Here is a 26,995-nt window from a genome sequence, read left to right as displayed (position 1 = left end):
GATATTTGGTTGTATTGTATATGTACAAGCTCACCATGCAGGAAAGTTGGATTCCAGGGCTCTAAAGTGTTTATTCCTGGGTTATTCTTCTACTCAAAAGGGATACCGATTTTATCATCCCAGCTCAAAACGACTCTACGTTACAGCAGACGCCTCCTTTGATGAGGCAAGGATGTTTTATGATTCAGAGAGCAGGTTGGATGGAAATCTTGACCCCATTGTTCAGGAGCTCGGCGACAATGGGAGTCAAGAGATCCCTGTAACATCCAACATGAGTCAACGGCATACTGCAGATCTGTTTTCCAGTCCTATTCAGGAGGAGGAACAGCCAGATGTCCCAGATAGTATTCCAAGAACTGAAGAAACAGTTTATGAGGATATTCCCAGCAACAGTGGCTGGTCTATTGCTGTCAGCAAGGGTGTTAGGGCATGCACACAGACAAAGCGGTATCCAGTTGGCAACTATGTTTCATATACTCAGATTTCTCCTGAGTATAATAAAATAATTCAAGCACTAATGACCGTGTCGGTTCCTCAATCAGTCAAAGAAGCCATGTCGTCCACTGAATGGAAGAAAGCTATGGATGAGGAAATGGAAGCACTTGAGAGAAATGGTACATGGGAAATGGGACCTCTGCCAGTTGGAAAAAGCTGGTCGGTAGCAGGTGGGTTTTTACTATTAAATATCATTCCGATGGCTCAATTGCAAGATATAAGGCTCGCCTAGTCGCCCGAGGATATACTCAGTCATATGGTATTGATTATAATGAAACCTTTGCCCCTGTTGCCAAGTTAAATACAATTCGAGTCTTAATTGCTTTAGCAGCCTCGTTTGACTGGAAGTTGTATCAATATGATGTCAAGAATGCTTTCTTACATGGGGAGTTGGAAGAAGAGGTGTATATGTCACCACCTCCAGGGTATTCTTTAAGTAAAAATTTGGGCGATGTATGTCATCTCAAGAAGTCCTTATATGGTCTCAAGCAGTCCCCTCGTGCCTGGTTTGGAAAATTCTCTAAAACCATACTTTCTGCCGGATTCTTTCAGAGTGAAGGAGACCATACCTTATTCATCAAGCATAGTTCACAAGGGAAGGTCGCCATTCTTATTGTATACGTCGACGACATTATAATCACGGGAAATGATGTGGATGAAATTCAGAGTCTTGAAGCATATCTCACTAGCTCATTTGATATTAAAGCACTCGGCCTCCTTACCTACTTCTTGGGAATCGAGGTGGCCTACTCCAAGACGGGGATTATATTGTCACAACACAAATACATCCTGGATCTACTGCGGGAAACAGGTAAATTAGATTGTCGTCCAGCTGCTACTCCTGTCGACATCAATGTTAAGCTGAAAGGTGAACAGAATGACAAAGATGCCCCCGTGAACAAGACGTCTTTTCAGAGACTTATTGGAAGATTGTTATATCTCAACCATACTCGTCCGGATATCGCATTTGCTGTTAACTCATTGAGTCAGTTTATGCGTGACCCCCAGGAGTCACATCAAGGCGCAGCAGATCAAATCCTTGCTTATCTTAAAGGCTCTATTGGGCAAGGCCTACTGTTTCGAAAAGGAGGGGAACCGAGTGTAGTTCTCTACACTGATTCTGATTATGCTGGCTCATTTGAGGACAGTCGGTCCACCTCTGGATATTGCAGCTTTATTGGAGGTAACTTGGTTACCTGGCGCAGTAAGAAGCAGAAAGAAGTCTCCCTCTCAAGTGCTGAGGCTGAATTCCGTGCCTTGAAGAAGGGCGTTTCTGAGGGCATGTGGCTTTAAGACATTTTACAAGACTTACATCTATTCCCTGGGACGGGGATACATCTTTATTCTGACAGTAAATCGGCCATTGCCATGGCCAAGAATCCAGTTCAACACGAACGGACCAAGCATGCCCGAGTCGCACGACACTACATTAAGCAAAGCATTGATGATGGGTTTATTGTTCCCCACTACATCCCCACTCTGGAGCAAGTTTTCACCAAGGGCCTCCCTGGCCCGCACTTCCAGTCATTGGTGTCCAAGTTGGGCATGTTCAACTTCTACACCCAACTTGAGGGGGGGTGTTAGTTCCACAGGCCCATTGGGCCCATAAGTGACCGCTAATAAACCCATGTATAATGTGACCGTTGGACTCCCACGGTCATGAGATGACCGTTGGACTTCAACGGTCACTTCTCTTTGTTTAAGAAGCTATAAAAGCCAATGTAACGTATCTTGAGAATGTTGAATATTTTTATGAGAAAAATAAGTGTCCATTTTTTGTTCACGATCAATCTCTGAACCTCCTTCCAATCTCTCGAGCTCACACGAACCTAGCAGTGGACGATGCATATCGATCCTCTTTTACTAAATCCGCCATCAGAACATGATTGTTAGATATATGAGTTAACTTTTCATACTTGTATCCTAGGCTATACTCTAACCGAATAATGCAAAGAATATGAGGACCTAGAGAGGCTGAAGATACATCGGTGATAGTTGACATTTGATATTCCACGCGAGATGATTAGTTACATATTTTTAGTATTGTCCAAGAGTCTATGGCAATGGCAAAAGTGAATCTTCCAGTATATGACAATGTCAATCCTCTCATCCGCCTGTGAAAAGAGACCGACCGACTAGCTGATATGACTTAGTAGACCGAGGATACAACCTGGCATTTCAGGTGTTTTCATTAAATGCATACTGGAACTGCACCCTGAATACGAGAGCCTGCAAAGCCATATCTAACACTGGAAGCCACAATTGCAACCATAAAGAGCACATGAAAAGATTTGCTTAACCAAATAAACCCTGATGAAAATGCCACATCGCATCCATAGGAAAGGAAGTTGAATCACAGTCAACTCCTCTGACCAGCGTCCTCCTTGCTCTGACCAAACTAGGAGATCAGAAACCAATGCCCAAGTCTCCTTAACAAGGTAGAGGTTCAAGTGATGACCTTTCCAAGACATATTACAGAGATGGTGACATCGAAAATAAAGTAACAAACAAAAATTTCATGGGCGGCCCAATAATGCAAGTCAATACCATAAGGTATCTGGCCCACCAAATGAGGGAGACGTACAAGTGAAAAGTAGAGGGGTGCTTAGACTTTGGGTCAGACATCAGATATAGATTTATTATTGAAAGGCAAGTCTAGAGGAGCTATCACACAAGGGGCTCAACAAATTGAATGCAATCAGGCAACTCCCATGTCTTATCATTCTCAAATTCTTGTGTGGGTCAATTGATAAGATTCAGATTTCGCATGAATAAGTCCTGACCAGATGACAAATATTAATCTTTCAAGAACTGTGTAGGTAGAGTTCAATATGTACCAGGGCGAGATGTGAGAATGGGATGAGATGAGCTCCACCCCGACCGACGTCCACTGATCTTGGATGAGATGTCAGATGTGAACCAGGTTGAAAAGCCCCAGAAGCAGTCACAGCTGTCTGATCAAAATCCCTGATGTATTTCATTTCTTCATCAGGTCATTCATGAACTACGGTGTGAGACACAGTCTGCATCCTGTCCCACATCCGAGGACCCCAGGGTTGAGGGAGTGGGATGGGATGGGATGTACACCGTATCCCATTCTGTCAATAAACTCTACTTTTGAGTCTTGACAACTGGGGTTCTTGTTAGTGATAGACTATCCCTCATGGGCTAATGGGCCCTATTCTATAAGCCCAATAGCCCTATTATCCTCTCTCCCTCTTAGGGTACATATACCCTTACATGTACTCTGTTCAAGTAATGTCATTATCTTCTTCTTCTCTTCCCCAACATGGTATCAGAGCTCCAGAGCTCCTTCTCTAGGGTTTGACATCGCCCACCTACAGCCGCCGCGCACGCACAGCAGCCGCAGCCCGCAGCCGCCACGCACGCACAGCAGCCGCAGCCCGCAGCCCCCGCGCACGCACAGCAGCTGCAGCCCGCAGCCGCCGCGCACGCACAGCAGCCGCAGCCCGAAGCCGTCGCGCGCGCACAGCAGCCGCAGCCACAGCACTACCGTAACAGCACCATGCCGTTCACCGAGACCGACTTCCTGGAGAAGACACTGTCCTACAAGGTGGCTCATCCGCTTCCGTCGGTCCCCGAGATGACACTCTTACGGGGCCCAAATCTACTCCCGTGGATGCGCTTCGTCGAGACCACCTTGAAGGCGCGCCAGCTCTTCAAGCATTGCACTGAAGACCCCCTTACCATTGACCACCCACATTATGCAGCGTGGGACGTGGAGGACCAGTTCATCCTCGGCTGGATGTATGCGTACACCCTGGCTCCAGATTTCCGCGACCGTCTTCCGCATCAGAAAACGGTGAAAGGCTTCTGGGATCAGGTGCGCTCTTTCTGTGGCCGGGAAAGCGACTGGTGGCGTCTTTATTCCCTTGCAAGTCAGGCCAGCAATCTCCGTCAGGGGTCGTTGACGATCTCTGAATATGCACTTGCCCACAAGAAGATGTGGGATGAAGTGGATTACTACCTACCGCCCGACGATCCGACGTCCAAGACGTTCCAGAATGTGTTTCTTCTGCGGATCATGGGCTTCCTCAATGGCCTGAACCGCGAGTATGATGACGTACGTCGTCGTGCCTTGCACCGCAAGGAAGGTCCTCCTGCCCTCGAGGAGTTGGTGAAGGAGCTTCAAGAAGAGGAAAGCCACTTCCTCCTCCATGGGACTCCCTCCTCCAACCCCCTGGGTGAGTCGACCGCACTACTTTCTGCCCTCCCTTCAGGCGGCAAGGCACCGTCGATCCTCCCTACGCCCACCTCCGCCGCTCCTCCAGCTGGGACGACGATTTGCTCGTATTGCGGAAAACCGGGCCACGGGAAGAACAAGTGCAAGAAGCGCCTGAATGACTGGCGAAAGAAGAAAGAGGCCGCAGAAGGCAAGGCCATGGTGGCCCATTCTGATTCCTCCTCCGCCAGCCCCTCCGCGTGGGACGACGATTTGCTCGTATTTTGGCCCGCCTCCGTGACCAGATGGCTGCCCTGCAGAATCCGTCCACGGCCTACTTCGGCGGCTTTGGTGCGTCTTCCCTTCCTTCATCTTCAGATGCATGGTACTGTGGCCATACGGCCTTCCACTCACCTGTCGTCTCCGATACGACTTGGGTCCTTGATTCGGGGGCTACCGAACACATGACCCCGAGCAATGCCCGGTTTGTATCATATGAGCGGCATCGTGGTGGCTGCACTGTCCTCACGGCCGGGGGTGGACGTCTCCATGTGGCCGGAATCGGGGCAGTCTATGTGGACGGCCTCGGTGTGGTCCACAACGTTCTCCATGTCCCTGACCTGCGGGCCGTGCTTATGTCTCCGCAGCGCTTAGTTGATGCTATCTCCTGCTCCTTCCACCTACAACCTGACGGCATGTTTCTGTCTGACAAGGTGGGCCGGACTACACCGATTAGGCGGGAGAACGGACTGCTGATGCTGGACGATGGAGGCCGCTCCCAGTGCTTCATGGTGCACCGGACTCTTCTCTCGGTGGCTGAGCAGCGTCGGGGACGCCTTCTGATGGAGCATCAGCGACTTGGACACCCACCTTTCTCCACTTTACAGCATCTTTTTCCCTCGTTGTGTTCGGGCGTGGACCTTAAGACTATGCTTTGTGAACCTTGTCAGTTAGCCAAGCACCCCAGATCCTCCTTTACTTCATCCTCGTCTCACACATCGACCCCGCTGTTCCGAGTCCACAGTGATGTTTGGGGGCCGGCACCGCAGATCAGTCTGAAAGGGCCCCGCTACTTTCTACTCTTTGTGGACGAAGCTACCCGCTATACGTGGGTCTACCTCCTGACTGCGAAGTCGGAGGTTGCGCAGAATGTTCGACACTTTTGCGCCATGGTACAGACACAGTTTGGTCGAGGCATCCAGCGTTTTCGTTCCGACAATGCTCGGGACTTCTTCAACGCTGACCTCGCCTCCTTCTTTGCCGACCGCATCCTCCACGAGTCCTCTTGTGTGGCCACGCCCGAGCAGAATGGCATGGCTGAACGTCGCATCGGCTATGTTACCTCAACGGCGCGGACATTGCTGTTGGACTCCAAGGCGCCGGGGCGTTATTGGGGAGAGGCGGTTTTGACGAGTACTCACCTCGTTAACCGTATCCCCACCCCACTCCTGGAGTTCTCCAGCCCCTTGGACCGGATGACTGTGGCATTCCCGAATGCTTCTTTGCGGAAGGGACTCTTGCCTCGTATCTTCGGCTGCACCACCTACGTCCATGATACTTCTCCCACACGCACGGTTCGATGCACGCGCACTCGGTGTGTGTTTGTGGGTTACTCTTCCTCCAAAAAGGGTACCGGTGCTATCATCCGCCTTCTCGGCGGTTCTTCATCTCGGCAAAGCGTCACCTTTGCCGAGCATGAACCCTATTTTGGGACTATTCTACCTCATCACGCCTTCCGCTGGATGAGGCTCCTCGGCCCCCTTGGGCCAAGTCCGATCGTGGAGTCCACCACTCCTCCACTCCACCTCCTCACTTCCGGATCTTTCTCCCCTTGATTCCTCTTCCTCACTTCCTCCTGCGGGGTCCTTGGACGTGTCCTCTACCTCTTCTTCGTTACCTGCCCTTCCCCTTTCGGCAGCTCTCCCTCTCCCATTGGTCTCCGTTCCTCCTTCCAGCCCCCCCTCCTTGTCAAACCCCGGTGCGTCCCCCTCCCCCTCCCTCCGTGCCCAACCCTCGTCACCCCCTCCCGGTCTACCCTCGCCTCCGGTGAGTCTCCTACGACTCCCGGTGTGTCGTCTACTGCTCCTCCCGGGGAGTCCCCCATTGCTTCCGCTCCTTCTCCTGTCGATGGTGACGATCAGTTGGGGTGGCCTATTGCTCTACGGAAAGGGGTCCGTCAGTGCACTAAGGCCCCCCTCTACCCTCTCTCTCATTACCTCTCCTTTGACCGGCTGAGTCCTCCCTACCGGTTGTTCCTCACCCGCATCGAGTCGGATCCCGTTCCTTCACTTAGCCGATGCTATCGCTTCTCCCCATTGGAAAGCGGCGATGGACGAGGAGATGCAGTCTCTCCTCAAGAACCACACGTGGGACGTCGTTCCACTACCTCCGGGCAAGAGGGTAGTGGACTACAAGTGGATTCATGCCAAGAAGCATCATGCGGACGGTACTCTCGAACGCCTCAAGTCTCGGCTTGTGGCTCGGGGGTTCACTCAGTCCTATGGCGTGGACTAATTCGAGACGTTCTCTCCCGTGGCGAAGATGGAGACTGTCCGGCTTCTTCTGGCGCTTGCAGCGCACTTCCACTGGGCCATCCGCCAGTTCGACGTCAAGAACGCCTTCTTGCACGGCGACTTGACGGAGGAGGTGTACATGCAGCAACCCCCGGGCTACTCACTCGGTCCCCCCGGTCACGTGTGCCGACTGCGGAAGTCCCTCTATGGACTCAAGCAGTCCCTGCGCGTGTGGTTTGGGAGGTTCTCCTCTGTTCTGAAGACCGAGGGTACACTCAGAGCAATGGAGATGCCTCTCTCTTCTTCCGTCACCGCCCGAACGGTGTCTCCATTCTTGCCGTGTACGTCGACGACATCCTTATCACGGGATCTGATGCTGCCGAAGCTGTCCGCCTCAGCACTGCCTTGGCTAAGGAGTTTGAGATCAAGGCCCTAGGCCTTCTTCGCTACTTCCTTGGTCTTGAGGTAGCCTACTCCCCCCGTGGGATCTTCGTCTCGCAGCAGAAATACGCCGTCGACTTACTGGCACTGACAGGGATGACCGATTGTGCGCCGGTGAGCACTCCCATTGATCCCAACGTGAAGTTGGGCAAAGGGGAGGATTCGCCGCTGACGAATTCCCACCGGTATCAGCAGCTGGTGGGGAAGCTCCTCTACTTGACGCACACTCGGCCCGACATCGCCTTCGCCGTCAACCTGCTCAGTCAGTTTATGCACTCCCCACGGGAGATTCACCATCAGGCCGCCCACCGGGTCCTTGCGTACCTGAAGGGCTGCCCCGGAAAGGGCCTGCTCTTCCCTCGCAGCACTGACCAGACAGTGAAAGTCTACACTGATGCTGACTTTGCCGGCTCCGTTGTGGATCATCGGTCTACCACGGGCTACTGCACGTTTGTTTTTGGCAGTCTCGTCAGCTGGAAAAGTAGCAAGCAGGACAAAGTCTCCCGCTCTAGCGCCGAAGCTGAGTACCGCGCACTCGCCGATGGGGCCTCTGAGGGCCAGTGGATTTACGGCATCCTTCACGATCTTCGCGTGGAGTATGCTGGCCCGATTCACTTCTTCTGCGACAAGTCGACGATCGCGTTGGCCAAGAACCCTGGACAACAGGGCCGCATCAAGCACATGGAGCGCAACCGCTACTTCTTCAAGGAGCGAGTTGACGAAGGGATCTTTGACCTGGACTTTGTTGCATCCCGACCAGGCAGCGGGCGTCCCTACCAAGGGACTCTCCGCCTCTTCTTCAACGTGCCGTCTCCAAGCTCGGTATGGAAGATATCCATACTTCGCTTGCGGGGGGGTGTTAGTGATAGACTATCCCTCATGGGCTAATGGGCCCTATTCTATAAGCCCACTAGCCCTATTATCCTCTCTCCCTCTTAGGGTACATATACCCTTACATGTACTATGTTCAAGTAATGTCATTATCTTCTTCTTCTCTTCCCCAACAGTTCTAATTGTAGAATTCTCACGACACAAGTGAGTGGTCAATGTTAAATGAAATGGAACAACAGAATAACGGTTGGAATCAGGGTGGTAAGACAAGAATTAATTTGGAGAATAGCCAAATCGGCTGTCCCCGCTGGAACGGAAGGATCTCCCTACAATTTCCCAGAAACAGCTTGATAAGGTTCTCCCGAGTATCTGGATGACCACCGTTTTTGGGCGGTCTTTCTTTTTCTCTTCAAAAAAAAAGTGTTCTACCCAGAACCTATCATGAGAAGAAAAGAAGGAAGCATCAGTCAGCACATGTGCCAGTCCAGGCACATGCTGATTCAAACACTTAGATGGCGGGAGCAGGAAGCCTTTAAATAAAGGGGCAGGAGAGGGATCGAAAGGGATGGAAAATCATTTACAAGAAACAGGGGCTGCGGCGTAGTCTAGAAGAGGGGAGATTATCTCGTTTCTAGTGGAGAGAGGAGTTGATCCGACTTGCCCTATTGTACTGCATCTTTCATCTCATCTACTACATTAGGATCCACTAATTCTTTTACATGTACGTCTGGATTTCATTCTCGATCTATTCCTCTATTCTGGGAAATTCTTGAAAACTTCACACATGGAAATTCTTGGAGTCGATCAGACTTGTCTTGTCGTACCACATCTTTCATCTCATATACTACATTCGAATCCACCAATTCTTTTACATGTACACCTGGATTTCATTCTCGATATATCCTTCTACTATGGGAAATTCTTGAAGACATCGCATCTGGAATTGCTTACATGTTTTGATCTACTTTGGATCATAACACAGCTCTTGAATAATAATGGTATGCTTCTAGTATTACTGCTCTCCTGCTCTTTTCATGGTTTCCATTTCTGCCCTCATTTATTCAATGGTGAAACATGCCGCTAATTAAGAACGTGCCATAGACACCACATTAGTTTTTCTCTCATTCCCTTGCTGATTTCTTGAGAGAATTTCATCATCAATCTACTCAGATACCAGGATTCTAGATTCGGGAGTCACCAGTCAAATGACACTCATGTTGACCCTCTAATGATACACAACCGTGTAATACCAAAGTTCAAACAGTAGATGGCACACTACTAACTGTTGCAGGAATCAATGTGTCCAAGAAGAATCCGTAGGCAAAAAAGATTCAGTAGTTCATGTATCGAAGCTATCCAATTTTGTAGCATCCATTTTGTATTCCCCTTTATTAGCTACTGTTTTACTACCGTTGTAAACGAGTCAATGATATCAAAAGCAAAGCACTTCTGAATGAAAGAATATCAGCCCTTCTTATTAGTCATTGACTCTTCTCTTCTTCCACCAGAGCTTATCTTTGCCGGCAGGCCTGTACACGGTAGTTTTTTTTCATTCAAAAACAAAAATCTTTGCTGGCAGGCCTACGAAGTTGCCAGCTCAACAAAAAAGAGGTGGTGCAGGCCCTGGTGATTGTATTTTGGGTGTAGAAAAGCCATATTACGGAAAATGATTGTCTCAAGAAGGCAATTAAGTCAATCCTCTAGATAGCTAAGATTTTACAAGACAAAAGGAAATATTTCAAGAAAAGAGATGGATAAATTACAAGATCATATGATTGAATACTTAATGAAATCTGTCAGCAGGTGCCCATTCTTTTTTTTATACCCTCTTTGCTCCCGAAACCCTATATTTCAGGTTATTGTATAACTACCCTTATGGGACCCGGTTAGACTGGATCCATCATATCGGGTCCTCGGAGACCCAATCAGTGTAACCCAGTATAAATACTGGGTAACTCACGTTACACCTAAATGAGTCTCTCTCTTTTGCCAGGAATTGTTTGGACAGGTGAGAAGGAGCAAGGGGAGAAGAATCTTTCACGAACGAGCTTCTATTCAAGATCAGCTGAAAACTGATAAAATCAGTCCTAGTAAACCAACTTGTCCAATTTGACGAGGAAAAAGCTTACCATTCCAATTTGTAGAACGTCTAGGGAGAGATTCTTCTGGACCAAAGAAAGCCGGAGAGACAACCAAACTCTTTTATTAACTTTCCCCTCCCGTTTATCTTCATCTATCTGCAATACAATACAAGGGACCAACTGCCCGACATGGAAATTCCTTGATAAAAAGCTGCTTTCAGAATCCTGCCAAGAAGAATGAGGCATTAGCCTCGTATTTCACCTTATAAGTATGGAATAAACCCTAGTAGTTTGAAAAACTATCCTTCATACTGTACCTTTGAAGCGTCACGTGGGATTATATCCATCGCATCTTCAGAGCGAACGAACCCTCTGAGACCCCCAGGAAGACTAATTACAAGATCCTTTGCGTTAACTTCAACTACGATGCCCAAGAGCTTCATATGAGGTGATATATTCTGAAAATAATATTTCTTAGAACTCTACACAAATCATAAATAATACTCTTTCTAATGGAAAAAATTTAGATAAGAATACTCTTTAAAACACTCAAGAAAGCAAGAGACTTTGAAGATTATATTTCTCAGAAATTGTTACATGGCAGAATTTTGAGTTTTATTTTTCAACCATAAAACCCATATATTTATTTTTATATTCTCTGCAACGATTGTATTTTTTATTGTCGCAACCAAGTTCGAACATTAAGATCCGAACTTGCTAAGTTTGTTGAAAGGGTGTTAGCCCAAACGAGTAAGACTTGAAGGATTTTTCTCTTGTTCAACTTCTGCTCTCGTTACTCTTCTTCTCTGTTCTCGAAGCCCTAGCACTGCTTCAAGTTGAATGCATTGGAGCTACCCAAAGGCTGTGGTGTTCAGAAAGTCCAGCAGAAATATACACAGAAATCATGGATAAACTTAAGGGGCATTTTAGAGAGAAGAATAGCCTACCTAGTGATCAAGAAAGCAAGAGACTTCAAAGAGAATAATTATTAGACTTATAGAAAGAAATATTAGACAGACTTGTAGAGGCATTTTAGAGAGAATAATACTCTACAAGATGATCAAGCAAGAGACTCTGAAGATAATTATTATTGGATCTACACACAGAAATCGTGGACATAAATTTTGAAGCATTTTAGAGAGAATAATACTCTTTAAGATTATCATATTTGACGAAGTGGTGTTCAAGGGAGGAAAGGCTTCAGTCGAGAGTGCCATATTTGACGTTGAGGCGCTAATATCTTTTTGGGGGGTAGGGGGATAAAAGCAGGATGTGCGGTCAAAAACTGTAAATGATATGTACATGACTTTGTTTTTTTAATAGTATCAGGTGGGCCACCGGTTTCGGGTGATCTGCCCTATTTTCTTCAAAAAAAAAAAAAAACTCTTTAAGATTATCAAGAACCAGAGAAAGTTTGAAAAGACCTTCAATGTAATTCGGTTAGCGAAACGGGGGAGCTTCCCTCCAATGGTTTCCCCGAAAAGGGATCCCCAGGCCTCCTCTGGTTCTTGCAGGGAGCTGGGCAAACGGCCTTTGTCCTTCTTCTTCTTCTTATTCTTCCCTTGATTGCTCTTGTGACCACCTTTCATCTCCCGCATGAACTCTTCTTCGGCCTCTGCACGCGCCTCTGCCTCCTCTTCCCTTGATAACAGGCTTTTGCCACCTGAATCCGACAAGGGTTTCAAAATCAGCAAAAATGGGAAGAAATTTAAGAGAAAAATGGAAATCTATGCAAATAACTTGGGGAGGGTTTTCAAAATGCACAAAAATTGGGAAGAAATTCAAAATAAAAACGGAAAAAGTAAGCAATAATTCGATACGGATGTCAAAAAATTAGCAAAAAAGGGAAGTAACTTCTGAGAAAAAGGGAAATCTATACATATAACCAGGAGAGGGTTTTGAAATTTCACAAAAATTGAAAAGAAATTCAAGAGAAAATCGGAAACAGTCTGTTATAATTCGACGCGGATGTTGAAAATTTAACATGTGGGAAGCAATTTATGAGAAAAGAGAAATCTATACATATAAGTCGAAGAGGGTTTTGAAGATTCACAAAATTGGGAAGAAATTCAAGGAAAACACGGAATCCGCATGATATAATTCGACGCGGGAGTTGAAAAGTCAGCAAAAATGGGGAGACATTTGTGAGAAAAATGGAAATTTATTCATATAACTCGAAGAGAGTTTTGAAAATTCACAAAAATTGGGAAGGAAATTGAAGATAAAAACGGATACCGCAAGTTAAAATTCGACGCGGCTGAAGCAAACTCAGCAAAATTGGGAAGAAATTCATGAAAAAATGGTAAATAAAAAATAAACTTTCGACCTCGCGGGAATGCCGGCTCTTCTTCCTCAGCCGGAAGAAAACTAGGAACTATAGATGGCGCCGGCTCCTCTGATTTCTTCATTGGCTCCTTCTTCGACTGTTTCTTCATAGATTTTGCAGGTTTGCGAGGTCCAAGAACATCTCCGATGGCTTCTTTACGAGGTTTTGACTTGGGTTTATTCTCCTTCTTCCCCTTGGCCATTCTGGCGGATACCCAGAGCGCGATTCAACCTCTTCAGTGCGCACCGAGAAAGCGGACTTAGAATCAACAAAGAAGCGATCTTTGAAGTAAAAAAGATGGAATTTATAGGTAGAATTACGAGAAAATGGAGCTTGAAAGAGGCCGCAGGAGCTGTCAAACGCCCCCGTTGAGTGATCTTTCCTGGTTTGGAACTTCAACTTGCAGAGTTTGTGGAGTTTAAACCCTAGACTAAACCCTTGTTCCTCCTCTGTAGTCTGTAGAGGGCTGGCTTTTGTAAAAAAAGACGAAAAAAGCTGTCATAATTACAAATATACCCATTTTTCAGACCGCTCTAAAAGGCCTAAGTTGGGGATTAAAAACACGTACGATAATTATTTTTTGCAAAAAGAGACTGAATAAGATAGTTTATTGCTATTATGCCACTTGTGGTTAAGAAACCCTAGGTTGGGGACTGAAGATTTGAATTAATTTTTCTCTTTCAGTGAGTTTTTTTGCTGAGAGAGACAAAATAAGCTAGGTTAGAACTAGTATGCCCACATTGGAGAAGAGATTACTTTGGTAGGCCATAAATTGGGGAATAAATTATATATTGAGTCTATAATATATACATAATCTGGACATCTTTGATTTAATAAACTGCCTTAAGTGAACAACATAATTGGATTAGACTAGACCCTGCTCTCTTCGACTGGTTCGCATGATCATCGACTGAGGAGTTATAATGATGTAAAGGGTCCCATCCATCAAAAACTAATTTCTTATTTTAAATTTAAACTAATTTACTAGTTTAAAGACAAAGACATTATTAGCTCACATGTTTTGATTATCATATAAAAGCTGCGGATTTGTTCTTTGAGAGTGACTGGCGTTTGTAAACATGGGCGGTTGATGGAATCATATGGCCTACAAGCCAAATGCACATAAGTTTCTTATTTAGAGTTCCAAAGATAAAAAAGCATGCTCATTATTTCTCAAGTATGATGTCTATAATGAAGTGTAGGAATATGTCCAATTTTGAGTGAACAATGATGATATCATAAGGTAGTGATTAATCATCTTTAAACACATATCCTTCAAATATATACATAATGTATTCAAAAAGGACATCAAAATACTTTGATAGAGTGTTTAAGCTATGCGTTTAATGATCAGTAATCACTATACACTGACATCATCTCAATTCACTCCACATTAAATGTACCCGCATGATGGGCCTCAGCGTAAAGATTCCACGTGAGTAATAATGAGTATGGTTTGTATTGAGAATTTGAAGGAGATGTGAATGTTAATTGTCATATAAGTCCATCAATTGCTTGCTCAAACAAAGAACAATCGATCATAGATATTAGGCATGCATCTTTAAAGCAGTGCTCATAACATGTTCAGATAATGGCTTAATTAATAGAGGAGTTATGTTTTCAGTTGATGGAACCCATTGGTTGGTTGGTTGAGACAAAACAACCTCAATAGAAAACAACACATCTACACAAACCATGCTAGATTCGGTTATCGAGTGAAGATAGCAATAATTCATATCCAAATTAGATTACCCCCTCCCAATTTTCTTGGTTGAAACACAAGTTGATTAGTCTGACAGGACTGTAGGTTAATTTGACTTTTGACATGCACAATGTCACTTGACTCATGCTTTGGTTTGGCTGAACTGACCCTATCTCAGATGAGTACCACATTTCACTTAGTTTAGTGAAATAAAGTACGCCCAATAAATCTATATATTAGAAACCCAACCTTTCCTATGTAGAGGATATTAGAATGTTTTAAAAGTATGGGTGGTATAATAATTATTTAAAATTTATAACTGGATATTATATTTATTAGAATATTTATTCCCAAAAATAGTATAATGACATTCACCAATTGACCCTTAATGAAAGCATGAGTTCAAATGAAGAACTGCTTTATGAGATGTCTTTAATTTTAATGTCTATGTGAGTATTATGTAAGCCTCCATTAAGTTTTGATTACAATGATTTGACTTTTCCAATTAGTGCCTCGATGAAGCTTTGCTTGCCTCGGCGTAAATATTATTAATAATAAATTTATCTAATCAATTTATTCTGTATTTTACAGGAATGTATCAAGGTCAAGTCTTTAATGTTCTTAATTTAATCTTTGACTTTCATAACCAAAAATTTATTGACTTTCAATTTGTATAGAGGGATATACATTATTACGAAAGAAGATGAGAACTAAAACTGAATATCTGAAAGAAGAAGAGTGATGCATAATATAGTATGTTTAATTTACACATTTATTCATCCAATGATAAAATTCCATCTTTCAGCATAAATATCTGGCCTTTTAAAAAAATAATATCTGAAGGCATCGAGATTCATACTATGGAAACCTCGACTGACATGACATATATGATGTCAATGATTAGTATGTACACTATCATCTAATGTAGTGCTTGATATATATGTTAGTATATTTTATTTATTTCTTCAATAATATTTGATAATTTTCCGTAAAATACATTTCACATGGAAAAAATATTTATGACTTCAGACAAATGTTTTATCAAAATATAAGGAATAACCGGCTCACTAGAATGGAAAAATATTCAACACACAAATATAGAAGTCCATATGATTTTGTCCTATGACTACGTTTGTAAGTTATTATGAATTTCAAATCTAAAATTCAAATGTAGCTATTCTAGTTAAAACTTCACTGGAATTAATTAAACTAATGAGTTTGAATTCGTCAAATATTATTGATCTAAGTGAGATAGGAGACGAACATGATCACATCTTCATAATATCACAGTTCAAGTTTCATCATTCCTAGTTTCATAATAAACATGCATTAAGGAGCAATATAAGGCGATCACAAAATTGTAAACTAAAAATCTGTAAAGTCACAGTGAGACAAGAAAACATCCAGAAAAGTAGTTTGACACCATTTCACTCAAAAAGCTTCACAATTTAATTATCTCTGGATAATATAATACATTTATATACATTAGTAGTACATGTACGTCAAAAATAAATGATTAAATACATCATTTCCATAAATATAATGTTTATAACACTGATAAATTTTGTCTAATTGCATATTAGGTCTGGAAGTTGATTATTTTATGAGATTGGGGGGATAACATCATTAAAACAACCCTAGTTTTATAATATACAATGCTGAATAAAGTAAATTCAAGGTAAGTAATTGAATTATGATCTGTAGTATTAACTATTTAATATGATTACATATAAATCGAGAAGTTTCTAAGGAGTCTGAAAATTATCTGTATGTCTTACCTGAAAAAAACATTTAACCATCAATCAATAATATATTAAGTATTTTAAAATAAATAAATATCATGGTTGAATTTGCACTGATGATTTGGATATAGTAGACATTAGAAACTTTTTTTCCTCATCGTCATACTTAATTGGGGTACCCATATACATATAAATACTAGCTTAGTTGCACATTTTTCATGCTTTAAATGAGATTATTCACTATGAATATCTTTTCCTCTCTTTCAATCAGCGTGGATGATTGATCAAAGATGTTGTCCACATTGACATTGTCCATTTCCCTTGTTCTGATAATCTTCATATTCATCATTAAAAAAATCATGGTCAATGGAAGTAATTAACCTTGTCAATGAGAATCATTTACCCTATCAATGACAGTCTTATTCTCCATCCTCTGCATGGTGACAATCAATGTTGTTGATAGAAAAATCATTGTCAATGGAAATTGCTTTCTTCATCAATGACAGTCATCATCTTCATCCTCGATAGTCATTATCCTCATTAATAAATATTCCTTTGACATTATCCGTCATCATCCTGGTGATCGTTATTGTCATCATCATCAACAAAAAAAATTTATGTCCATAGAAGCTGTCATCCTCAAACACGATAGCTTTCATCCTTGAGATTTCATGTCCTCATCAACGAAAACAGTCGTCCTTCGTTAATGATAGTTATTGTTGGACGCACACACTCGCGGAAGCGTACTTGGACGTGAACCAATGCAGAAGATGTCCAGGAAGATCCCAATACGATACAAGGAGAAACACTGAGGCATAGTCATTAGCCTCGTCACGTCCCCGCGTCGTCACCATCAAGAGAGCACCAACTCCAAGAGTGAGAGCGAGGGAAGGAGGAAGAGACTTCTAGTTCAAATGAACTTTCAAGAAACTCTACTCGACTCAAAGGGAGAAAAGAAGAATACATCAAGGGATGTTGGGGTGAAGAAAACAAGGGAAATGGGGGGCCTTTTATAGGCACAACCCAAGGCCTAAATGTGATGGGGGACCATTCGCAAGCTGAAGCACAAGGTCAACCCACGGTGACACATCAGCAACCACGTCGCGAAGCTCGAGCTGATGAGAAGGACCCTGCATTCAAGTATACATCCTGATGCAGTCCTCCCGGCGAGTTCCTTCTTTTATACATTTTAATTTCCCCTAGACTTGTGTGTGTGTATTTTGGGAGGGGCCCCCCGTCGCTTTTGGGCCCCTCCTGGTATTTCTCAGAACTGTGTTGGGGGTCCACTAGGGGGGGGGGGATTGGCCTTTTCTTTGGGCCACAACTTCCCCTAAAATTACAGGGTTATCCTTAGGGTAACCCTCCCCTTTCTCTCTCCTATATAAGGAGAAGTGACTATCGAATAGAATGAGAAGATGTTGCTTTTTTTAAGAAAAGGAAGGATCGATGCGACGTCCCCGTGAGGAGTGTGATAGGGAGAGAGACTAGGAGACTGCCGCCGCCGCCATCGAGGACGTTGCCGCCGTCGAGGATCACTGTCACCTGACGTCGCTCGAAGAGCCCCTCCTCTCTCTCTCGTTAGGGCGCCACGTCTGCTCACCATCGACAGCTCCGACGCCTGCATTGCTGCTTGACGACCCGACAACCCACGTCTTTGGGCTCGGTCGCCCCACGCCCCAGCTTGCCCTACGATGTCTTCGGGGCCGGTCTGCCGCTAGACCGCCGCCCACGGGCAGTCTGACGCCGACCATCGCCCGAAAGATGCCAGAGCAGCCAGGACGCCGCCGCCGGATGTCTTCGCCGGGGAGGAAAGCGACGAGTCGTGACCGACTCGACTCGATGCACCGACCCGACCCAATTTGATCCGAGTCGCGACCGAGTCACGACTCGGTCATCCTGACTGAGTCAACACTGAGTCAACCCGGATTTAAGAAAGGGCGCCCCTCGGTAAATTTTTGCCATGGAAGGGGTAATTCCGTCCTTCATGGTCTGAGATGACTTAGGGCGCTCCAACGAATCGCCACCACTGCCGCCCAGCTGCGCACTGCTGCCACGGTCACGCCGCTCGCCAGCGCCGTTGTCGCGCCGCTCGCCCGCCGCCGCCACCGCGCTGCTCTCCAACAAGTCGCCGCCGCGCGCGCCGCCAGCTGCGCCGCCGCGCGATCACGCCGCTTCGCCAGCGCCGTTGTCGTGCCGCTTCGCCCGCGCCGCTCTCCCACGAGTCGCCGCCGCGGTCACGCCGCTCGCCAGCGCCGCTGTCGCGCCGGTCGCCACGTCGCCACCGTGCCGCCCTGATGGCGTGGCACCGTCCGACACCGTCGTTGAGCCCGCCACCGACACGTGTCCAGCCGACACGACGAGCCACTGCATCGACGTGCGACTCCGGATTCAGATACTCGGCGTGACGACACGCCACCTCCGGAGCGTTCACTATCTCGTCATCATTTTCCTTTATCTCTATTTTCCTTTGTTTGTCTTTGTAAGGAGGGGAAGAACCCATATGAGGATTCCTCCCCCTCCAAGCACCCTAGTGGGCCTTCACAGGCCTTTTATTTTCCCTATTTTATTTTGTTTTGTTTTGTTTTGTTTTGTTCAAAGGGGGGCCCATGTCATCCTCCCTATATAACGAGGGGGGCCGCCCCCCAAAGACTACTCTTGAATTATCTATCAAAATTATAACTTTTTTAGAAGTTGAAGAGTCACGTACGCGAGAAGAGGAAGAAGAAGAAGAAGAAAGAAGAAGAAGAAAGAAGAAGAAGAAGAAGGAAGGAGAAGAGAAGAGGAAGAAGAAGGAGAAAGAGGAGAGAGAGAGAGAGAAGGCCGCGCCGCCGACAACGCCGAGTTCGCCGCCGCCGCTCTGTCCCCGTTGCCGCCACGCCAAACTCGCCGCCGCCCACCACCTCGTGCGCCGCCGGCGCCGTTTCCCGCCACCTCACGCCGTCGTACGGCACCGCTGTTTCCGTCCTCCACCGCCGCCGTCGCCAACACGCACACCCGGCCCCTCCCTCTGTCGGTTGGCCGTCCCTCCGCTGACCGACCTATCGGCAGTCCTCCCGTCTGCCGTTGCACAGACCGGCTCTGCCGCCGACGAGTGACCTCCCCGTCGCCAGACTGGCTTTGCCACCGTTCGCCTCGGCTGCCCGCGGCCTGACGCCCCACCACTACCGTCGCCCCTACTCCATGGCCGTCGTTCGGTCGTCTCGTTGCCCGGTCGTGCCACCGCCTCCCGCGGTTGTACCCGCTGGTCATGCCGCGGTTGACCGCCATAGCCCGGTCCGGCCACCGACGACCGAGCCCCCCCATTACCCGACAGGCCCGGCGATTACTCTCCGCGGGTTGACCGCGTACTGACGGACCGGGTTAGATAGGTGAGAGCGAGACAGGTTGAGGAAACGACGAATATTAAATGAGAGTCTTATCTGCCCGGTACGAGTCGGGTTCGCCCAACGCGTGTGAGCATTTTAGCGGGATTCACCCGTTTGGCGGCGCACTCGCCCTCGACCCTCTCGGGCAAGGTTCGGGGGGGTCCGTCTGACCTCACTCATAGTGAACCCATCAAACCCTGGAACGGCATCCTCCACTCGTCGGCGCACGCACGTACGACAGTAGTACTCTCACGCATACATCATCGTCATACATACTTGTTTACTAGCATCATTCGGACGACATTGATCCTCGTTGTCCGATCGATATCTCGACTCGACACCGAGCCGCTACCCTCGGTGTCGACCGGACGACGTCCTGACGACGTCTGGCATCACGCCCCCCCTGCCGCCGTGCCGCTCACCACCACCGCGCCGCTCGCCGCCTCCAGCGTCGTTCACCGTCTCCCGCCACCGTCGCCATCGCGCGTCGCCGCTGCCAACGCTGCTCGCCGTCGTCGACGCCGCTCGCCGCATCGGACCGCTACGCCAATTAAGACACGGCTTCGACCACCGCGACTACCGGACTCAGTCCACAGGTCACGACGCTACCCCTTTCTTGCATATTATTATTTCTTGTTTTATTCTCTCACGTGATCTCCCTTCGGACCTCGCCCTTCGCCGTTCTCATACATTGGGTTGTGGGTAGTTATTTCCCCTCGTTATCCTACACGTCACCTTGCTTCCGGAATAGATAGTTAGATCAAGGATACCTGTTCCTGCGGCGCCCTTCGATTGATCTATCGGGTCATTGGGAGTCGGATCGTACGTGAAACGTACAGGAACTCTTCCAAGGCGCTCGTCGTATCTCAGCTGCTCCGTTGTACTTCTCGTTGTTTTCTCACAAACGTTGCATCATTACGTAAAACATCGAATCATACTCGTTGTCCGTTTCCCGCCCTGTGTTGCAACGCGCGCCGTCGATCCCGGCCGTACGTGTTGCATCAAAATGCCCCCTAAAAACTAGGCACGATCCTATTCTCAAGGATGTGCTAGGTCATCCTACTTTCTAGGATGTACCAAGTCAACCCCACAATCCTGAAACTTAGGGCTGGTGGGTTTGACATTTCCAACAGTTATCATCCTCGTAAAAAAAAGTCATATTTGATGAAAGGTATCATCCTCGTTGATGACAAACATATTTCTCGTCAACATTTGTTTTCATCCACATCAAAGATGTTTCTACCCACCATATCAAAAGTTTTTATCATTGTCTCCATCAATGGAAGTCATCATCCTCGCCAATGATGCTTCCATCGACATAGCCTATCATCACCACAGCAATAGTCATCATCACCGATGATAAACATCATTGTCGACAACAGTTTTCATTGATGTTGATGAGGCCTCCATTAATGGTGCTTCCACTGATACCATTATCATGGTGACAGTCATGATCATCATAGATGACACAATTTTGTCATCTATGATAGATGTACTCATCATCAACGATGGTCGCCATCCTTGTCATAAAGGCCTCTATCGATGACTCTCCCATCAAAATCTTCATCAACAAACAGTCATCATTGACAACATTTATTGTCTGCATTTATTGTCGTTATCCTTGTCACTCGATGCTTCCATCCACATTGTCTGTCGTCGTCATAGCGATAGTTGTCATCTTCATCTTGGAAAATAATTTTTTTTTTTTGACTTTGATGTCACTATCAATGATAGTCCTGGTCGTCAATGATGACATTGATGAAAATGTTGTTTTTCATATACGATCGTTCCATCAATATTTATTGTCATCGTAGTGAGAATCACCATCGTAAGGCGTATTAAATGCAGAGTAAATTTTTAAGTTTTCATTATATTTGAATGCATCATATAGTATATTTTTACATTATTCTTCTGACTTATTTTCCCCCACTTTTTCGTTCATCTTCTATTATCTGTTACCAATTTCAGTCATCAGTCATCTAGGACAGATGACAACTGATTGATGACACAAATATTATTGTCAAATCATTCATCCAATAGTGTAGACTCTAATGGATTGGGAGAAACATATGATTTTTTTTATGTCCAATAACCCTAACAAACTATTGAGTGGCTTGTTTAAATTACAACTTTTTGGCTCTTTTTGTGACAAACTGTACAAAATGTGTAAAGCAAGGGTCAACATTCTTCATGGATCTTCAAGAGAACATTTATATCATTTAGTGGTGTCATTGACAAAGCAAAAATAACTCATAGGTCGTCAAGAAAAGCTAGGAACCATAAATAATAAAGAGGAATTCATAAAATATATTGAAAACTGACAAATGAGAGTAGCCATCCAGAAATTATGTTAAAAACTCAATATATTATTGAAGGTTGCATAAGATTGGTCCCTTTGTGAAAACTTACAAACAATGTAAAAAAGTTTTAACATTGTATTATCATACTAGGTATCAGTAAAAAATGAAATATTTCAACAAAAATAATGTTCTCAAAGTAAAAATAAAAATTCAGGAAGCATGATTTCCAGTTCTTGTGTATGATGCTTCAATAGAGCATTAACCATCGGCCTGAACACCAAAACTTAGCATATTTGTGTATTGTGAGTTGCCTGTGGGGCCATCTCATATCACCATTCACTGTTTGTTATAGGGGTAATAATAAAAATAAATATCATAAAACTTGGTTCTTGATTGGGAATAATATATATATACACTTACTCATCAAGATACTTGGACCCATCCAGCAAAGTCAACTAATGTTTTTTATTGAATAAATCTGAAGCCATGAAATAAAACTGGTGAAAAAAACTCAACAAGTAGTGATGACTTACCATCATTGTTGTCATCATCAAACAAGGAAGACTCAATTTCATCACAAAAAACCACACACTCAACATCATTGGTACGTCAATATTTCATGCGGTGAGGTGTGTTTTCTGATATGTCATTATGTCATGGTTGATGGAGAAGAGTCACCGGACTGGTGTGCTTGGTAGGCCTAGTAAGTGGAACTATAGAGCAATATTCAACATCTTAGGAAAGTAACATGAGGTAACCTTCTTCCACCAACTCAAGTAGTATACTCCTCCACATTTCATGTTAAATCCAGGTGTTTCTCAAGCTACTGCCCTGCCTGATAAGCCTAAAAATGTGTGTAAATATGATGTTGATTTGACATTTAGACTTATACAATAAAATTTATAAATACCCTTAATCACTAAATATAGAATATAGAGCAAGCAAGGGGTCGAACAACAGGGAGGCACCAAGAAAGAATTTTAATCTAATTTTTAATGAATTAATTCAAGGATGAATTGATTTTACAGTTAATGAACCTTAATTATACTTAATAATGTTTTTAATTAATCAAAATCAAGCAAAAACTTAACTTTGATTTAAAATATTTCGGTCAAAAATCTCAAGATAGTATTATTTCAATTATAAGATCAGATCAATTCGGATTATTAATTTCCCAATTATTATAAAATTTTAAGACAATTTTTATGAATGAAAATTGGGAATTTAATAATCAAGAAAGGGATTTTGAAATTGGAGTTCAAGATGGACAAATTTATGGCTGAAATTTTTATATTTAGGGTTTTTATATTTTTAGTTAAATTTCCAAACAATAAATTTTGAAATATAGAGAGAGAAACTAGACGAATCAACCTAGAGAGAGAAAGTGAAGAATTTGGGGAAAATGTGAAATCCGACCCTAAATTAAAAATCCAAATATGCAGAATTGTTCCAAATCTATTTAAAACTAAAGATTAAAAATCAGATCTCGAATCAGACTCAAAATGCAATGCTAATTTCATTCAAAACAACTTCTAGGGCATGTACATTTCCCCCATGCATTGGCATTTTAGAATCGTTCAAGAAGAAGTTCAAAATACAAATCAGAAACTTACAACTTTGAATGCAGGATCAAGATATGTCGACTTCCAAAGCAACTCTTGTGTCCTTCCTGGCCAAATCCTTGGGGAGAGCTTCAAAAATTAATTTTTTCCCTTTTCCAGACCTCTGTTTAAAGATCCAACTGTGGGGAATGTATAGGGGGAAAAGACAAACATGCTGGCAAAATTTCAGCCCAATCAGATGTCTAGATCTCAACATATCAAGGTTTTACTGAGGATTAATCTGGGCCGTTGGATTTCTTTTATCTTTCTTGAAAAATGGGATTTTTCTACTGACTGGCATTGTTTTTCTCATTTTCCCCATCCTCGGATCACGATCTGGCACGTTGTTGTTCGCGTCCACAGGCCCAATCATTGAAGAGTGATTGTTTAATTTAAATGGCCCAGAAAATGCCATGTCGCCCTTTTGTATTATTTTTTTCTGTAAAATAAGTAGAAAACGAAAATGTCAGTGGCAATGTTTGACACACGCATCGTCGATTTCTGCATGCATTTAATGCACGCAGCGAATCAACGCCGCATGCACCTTGAATCACGTGTGTCGGTTGGCGCGTGCATTAAATGCACGCGCTAAAGAACTAAAAAAATAATTATATGTATAAATGCACGTGTGTCGGTTGCCGCATGCATTTAATGCACGCGGCTAACCGAACGTGGTATGAGGTATTTATTTTAATAAATGCATGCAAAAAAAAGAAAGCGTACCTTTTCTCGCCGACCGCGCCACCTGTTTTCTTTTCCACCTGATGATTTGCTTATTATGGCATCGCGATTTGCGATGCCATAATAAGTCAATAATGCTCTTTCCCTTAATATTATTTTAATAATATTCATCCACTTATTAGCCCAAATTTCGGGCGAATGACGTGGATACCCCTTGATATATATATAAATATATTATAAAATGCCAAATAAATAGAATATGTATTATTAAAATATGAAAAAATAATTTCTTAACTAAATATTGGTCAGAAAATTATATAAAAATATGGAAAAATTCCATAAAAATTAGGAAAGCCCTAAATAACCTATAACCAAGTATTTAAGGCCCTGTAAAAAATATTTATTTAATTAAATGAGGTTAAATACCATGTAAAAAATGATAGAAATTAGAAATAATAGTAAAATCAAAAGTGTAAGTTATTTATCTTCATTTTTATATGATAACATGCAAATATGGTCATTAAAACACATAAATATAATATAAATTTTATCAATTGATTATGTTAATTTGACAGTTATCACTGTCATCGAGCGTGGATGATAACTTCAGCCAGGTTGCATGAACTAGTACATAGATGTGATATGAGGTTGTAGTTGTCAAACCTGCAAAGGTTGCCCATACATAAGGTCCTCTTCCCTGAAAAAAATTTATTATAACTTTTTCAAATGTATTTAGATTTATCACACTTGAAATAGCACCAAAGAGAGGCCCCATGGCCCAATACCTTTGCATGCATTTCACTGCATGCCTTCTTGAGTGCATCCATAGGTTCTTTAATAGGTGGCTTCATGTTGGATAAAGTTCCCAATGAAAATTTTGAGTGTAAAACAAAATGTAGCGACCTTTTGTGATAAGTAATTTATTAATAGAAGAAATAAACCCTGAACCATTGCACAATGGATGAAGGATCTTGGCATATTCTATGTACGTGACTCAATTAGTGGACTTAATGCTATGGAATGCAAGGGTGCAAGGCCATATTATGAAGCACTTACCTTATGTGATATCACCCTCCAACATCTCTAGTGTGGATTTACAACACATCAGAAAGTTGGACAGAGGTCAACATATTTGTCCATTAGTTGTGCGGAGCTATGAATGACATTCACAATGGCTCAAACATATGCTATGACCACGATTAGAAGCAAGAGGTTGTGTGTGGTATGCCATCAATGGGAAACTCTTGAACTCAATCCTTTGGTGTTTAGTTTTTCATGTATAATTGAGCTATTTAATCATATTTATACATGGCATTGACTATTTAAAGTATGATTAGATAGAGATGCCAAAACTATTACTTCTACAAGGAATAATGATTAGTGAATCAGCATCTTATTAAATGTGTAGTGTGGAATGAGAAAAATATATTTTATAATATAAAGAGATAGGTAGAAGTGGGAATGGTGATAAAATAAGGTTATAATTACCAATTATATATATATTATATTAAACTAAATAAGGTATGAGAAGGCCTAATGTCATCTGGAAAGAAAAGCATGATAGAGAGGAATGAGAAGGATAGTATAGGAATGGTGGAGAGATGAGAAGGTGAATGGAGAAATATGGATATATATGTGTGTATTAAGGTATATTAACTGGATATGTGGATTATGTCATGGGGATGGATAAAAAATAGTGTGATGAGATGGATCAAACAGGGATGATGTGGATGAGAATGGATGAGAATGGATGATCTGGATAGATCTACCTAAATGGATGTATTGAGAAGAACATGACAATGTAAGTGAAAGGTACTTCCTTAGGTCATTATATTTTACTAGGATCAAGGAAAATTTTATTTTAGGATCAAGATAATGTAAGTTCCAAGTGATTACTCTTCACAATTGTCTTCAAAATTCAATGAATGATTTGGACCAAGAAACTTGGAATATCTGAAGATCACTTTCTTTTGCTAGGCCCATCAATTTTAGAGAAAATTGAAAATAACGTTATATTATTCAGTATTTTCAATCATAGACAAGAGGGTACATATGGTTTGGATACAATTATTTTAACTCTAAATTTTGGCTTAACTGGCCTTCAAGATCTTTAGATATCCAGTGTATTAGTCGGCCCACTCTCTCCTTGTCCACACTATCGCTACATAAATTTGAGATTCCATGTCAAGGTACAGACCTTTATGCTTCAGAAATCCTCATTCATGTCCATAAAAGGAAGAAAATAATGAGCATTTAATTTTAAAATGTCAAAATGTGTCAGTGCATTGCAGTTGTGAATCACCATTTCAATGTGTTTCTTCTTCCCGAAAATGGTGCACATTACGTGCACATTGTTTTTGGCATTCACTACCATTTTAACCACATTTATTTGTCCTGGTGTCATGTATCCATGTGTTCCTTCATATTTATTGCAATATTAATGCGGAAAGATCTTGTATGATAATTTTAATGCAACTAAATACATAAATTCACGAGATTGGTGTAATGTATGGCATGTTATCAGTGACTTGTATCATTCTTAGATTAGTCTTGCTTCAATTTTGATATGAATAGTTTTACTTTTTGCCTAATTTATGTACATTATACACAGTTGTGCCTACACTTTATTCCTTGTTAATACTTCTTGATCATACTACTTGATCGCATATACTCTTCAGGCCAGCTTGCCCAATCATGTTGGGAGTGTGGGCAACATAAGGTATGCGGCATTCCG

General features: G+C 43.4%; 1 protein-coding gene across 1 annotated transcript in view; it reads right to left on the bottom strand.

The window, feature by feature from the left end:
• LOC144707445 (RIBOSOMAL RNA PROCESSING 5) overlaps positions 1-13,333 on the bottom strand; it is a 51,456-nt gene extending 38,123 nt beyond the window's left edge. The window contains exons 1-5 of the mRNA XM_078580554.1: positions 13,191-13,333; positions 12,871-13,103; positions 11,969-12,207; positions 10,862-11,002; positions 10,593-10,769 (exon numbers count right to left, since the gene is read on the bottom strand). Coding sequence (XP_078436680.1) covers positions 10,593-10,769; positions 10,862-11,002; positions 11,969-12,207; positions 12,871-13,072 — 759 coding nt within the window. The 5' untranslated portion in view covers positions 13,073-13,103; positions 13,191-13,333. The remainder of the gene's footprint in view (positions 1-10,592; positions 10,770-10,861; positions 11,003-11,968; positions 12,208-12,870; positions 13,104-13,190) is intronic.
• Between the last annotated feature and the right edge of the window lie 13,662 nt (positions 13,334-26,995).

This window comes from Wolffia australiana, chromosome 9, assembly GCF_029677425.1.
Source record: "Wolffia australiana isolate 7733 chromosome 9, ASM2967742v1".
In the NCBI taxonomy this organism is placed as follows: Eukaryota; Viridiplantae; Streptophyta; class Magnoliopsida; order Alismatales; family Araceae; genus Wolffia; species Wolffia australiana.
This window is presented reverse-complemented; position numbering and strand designations above follow the sequence as displayed.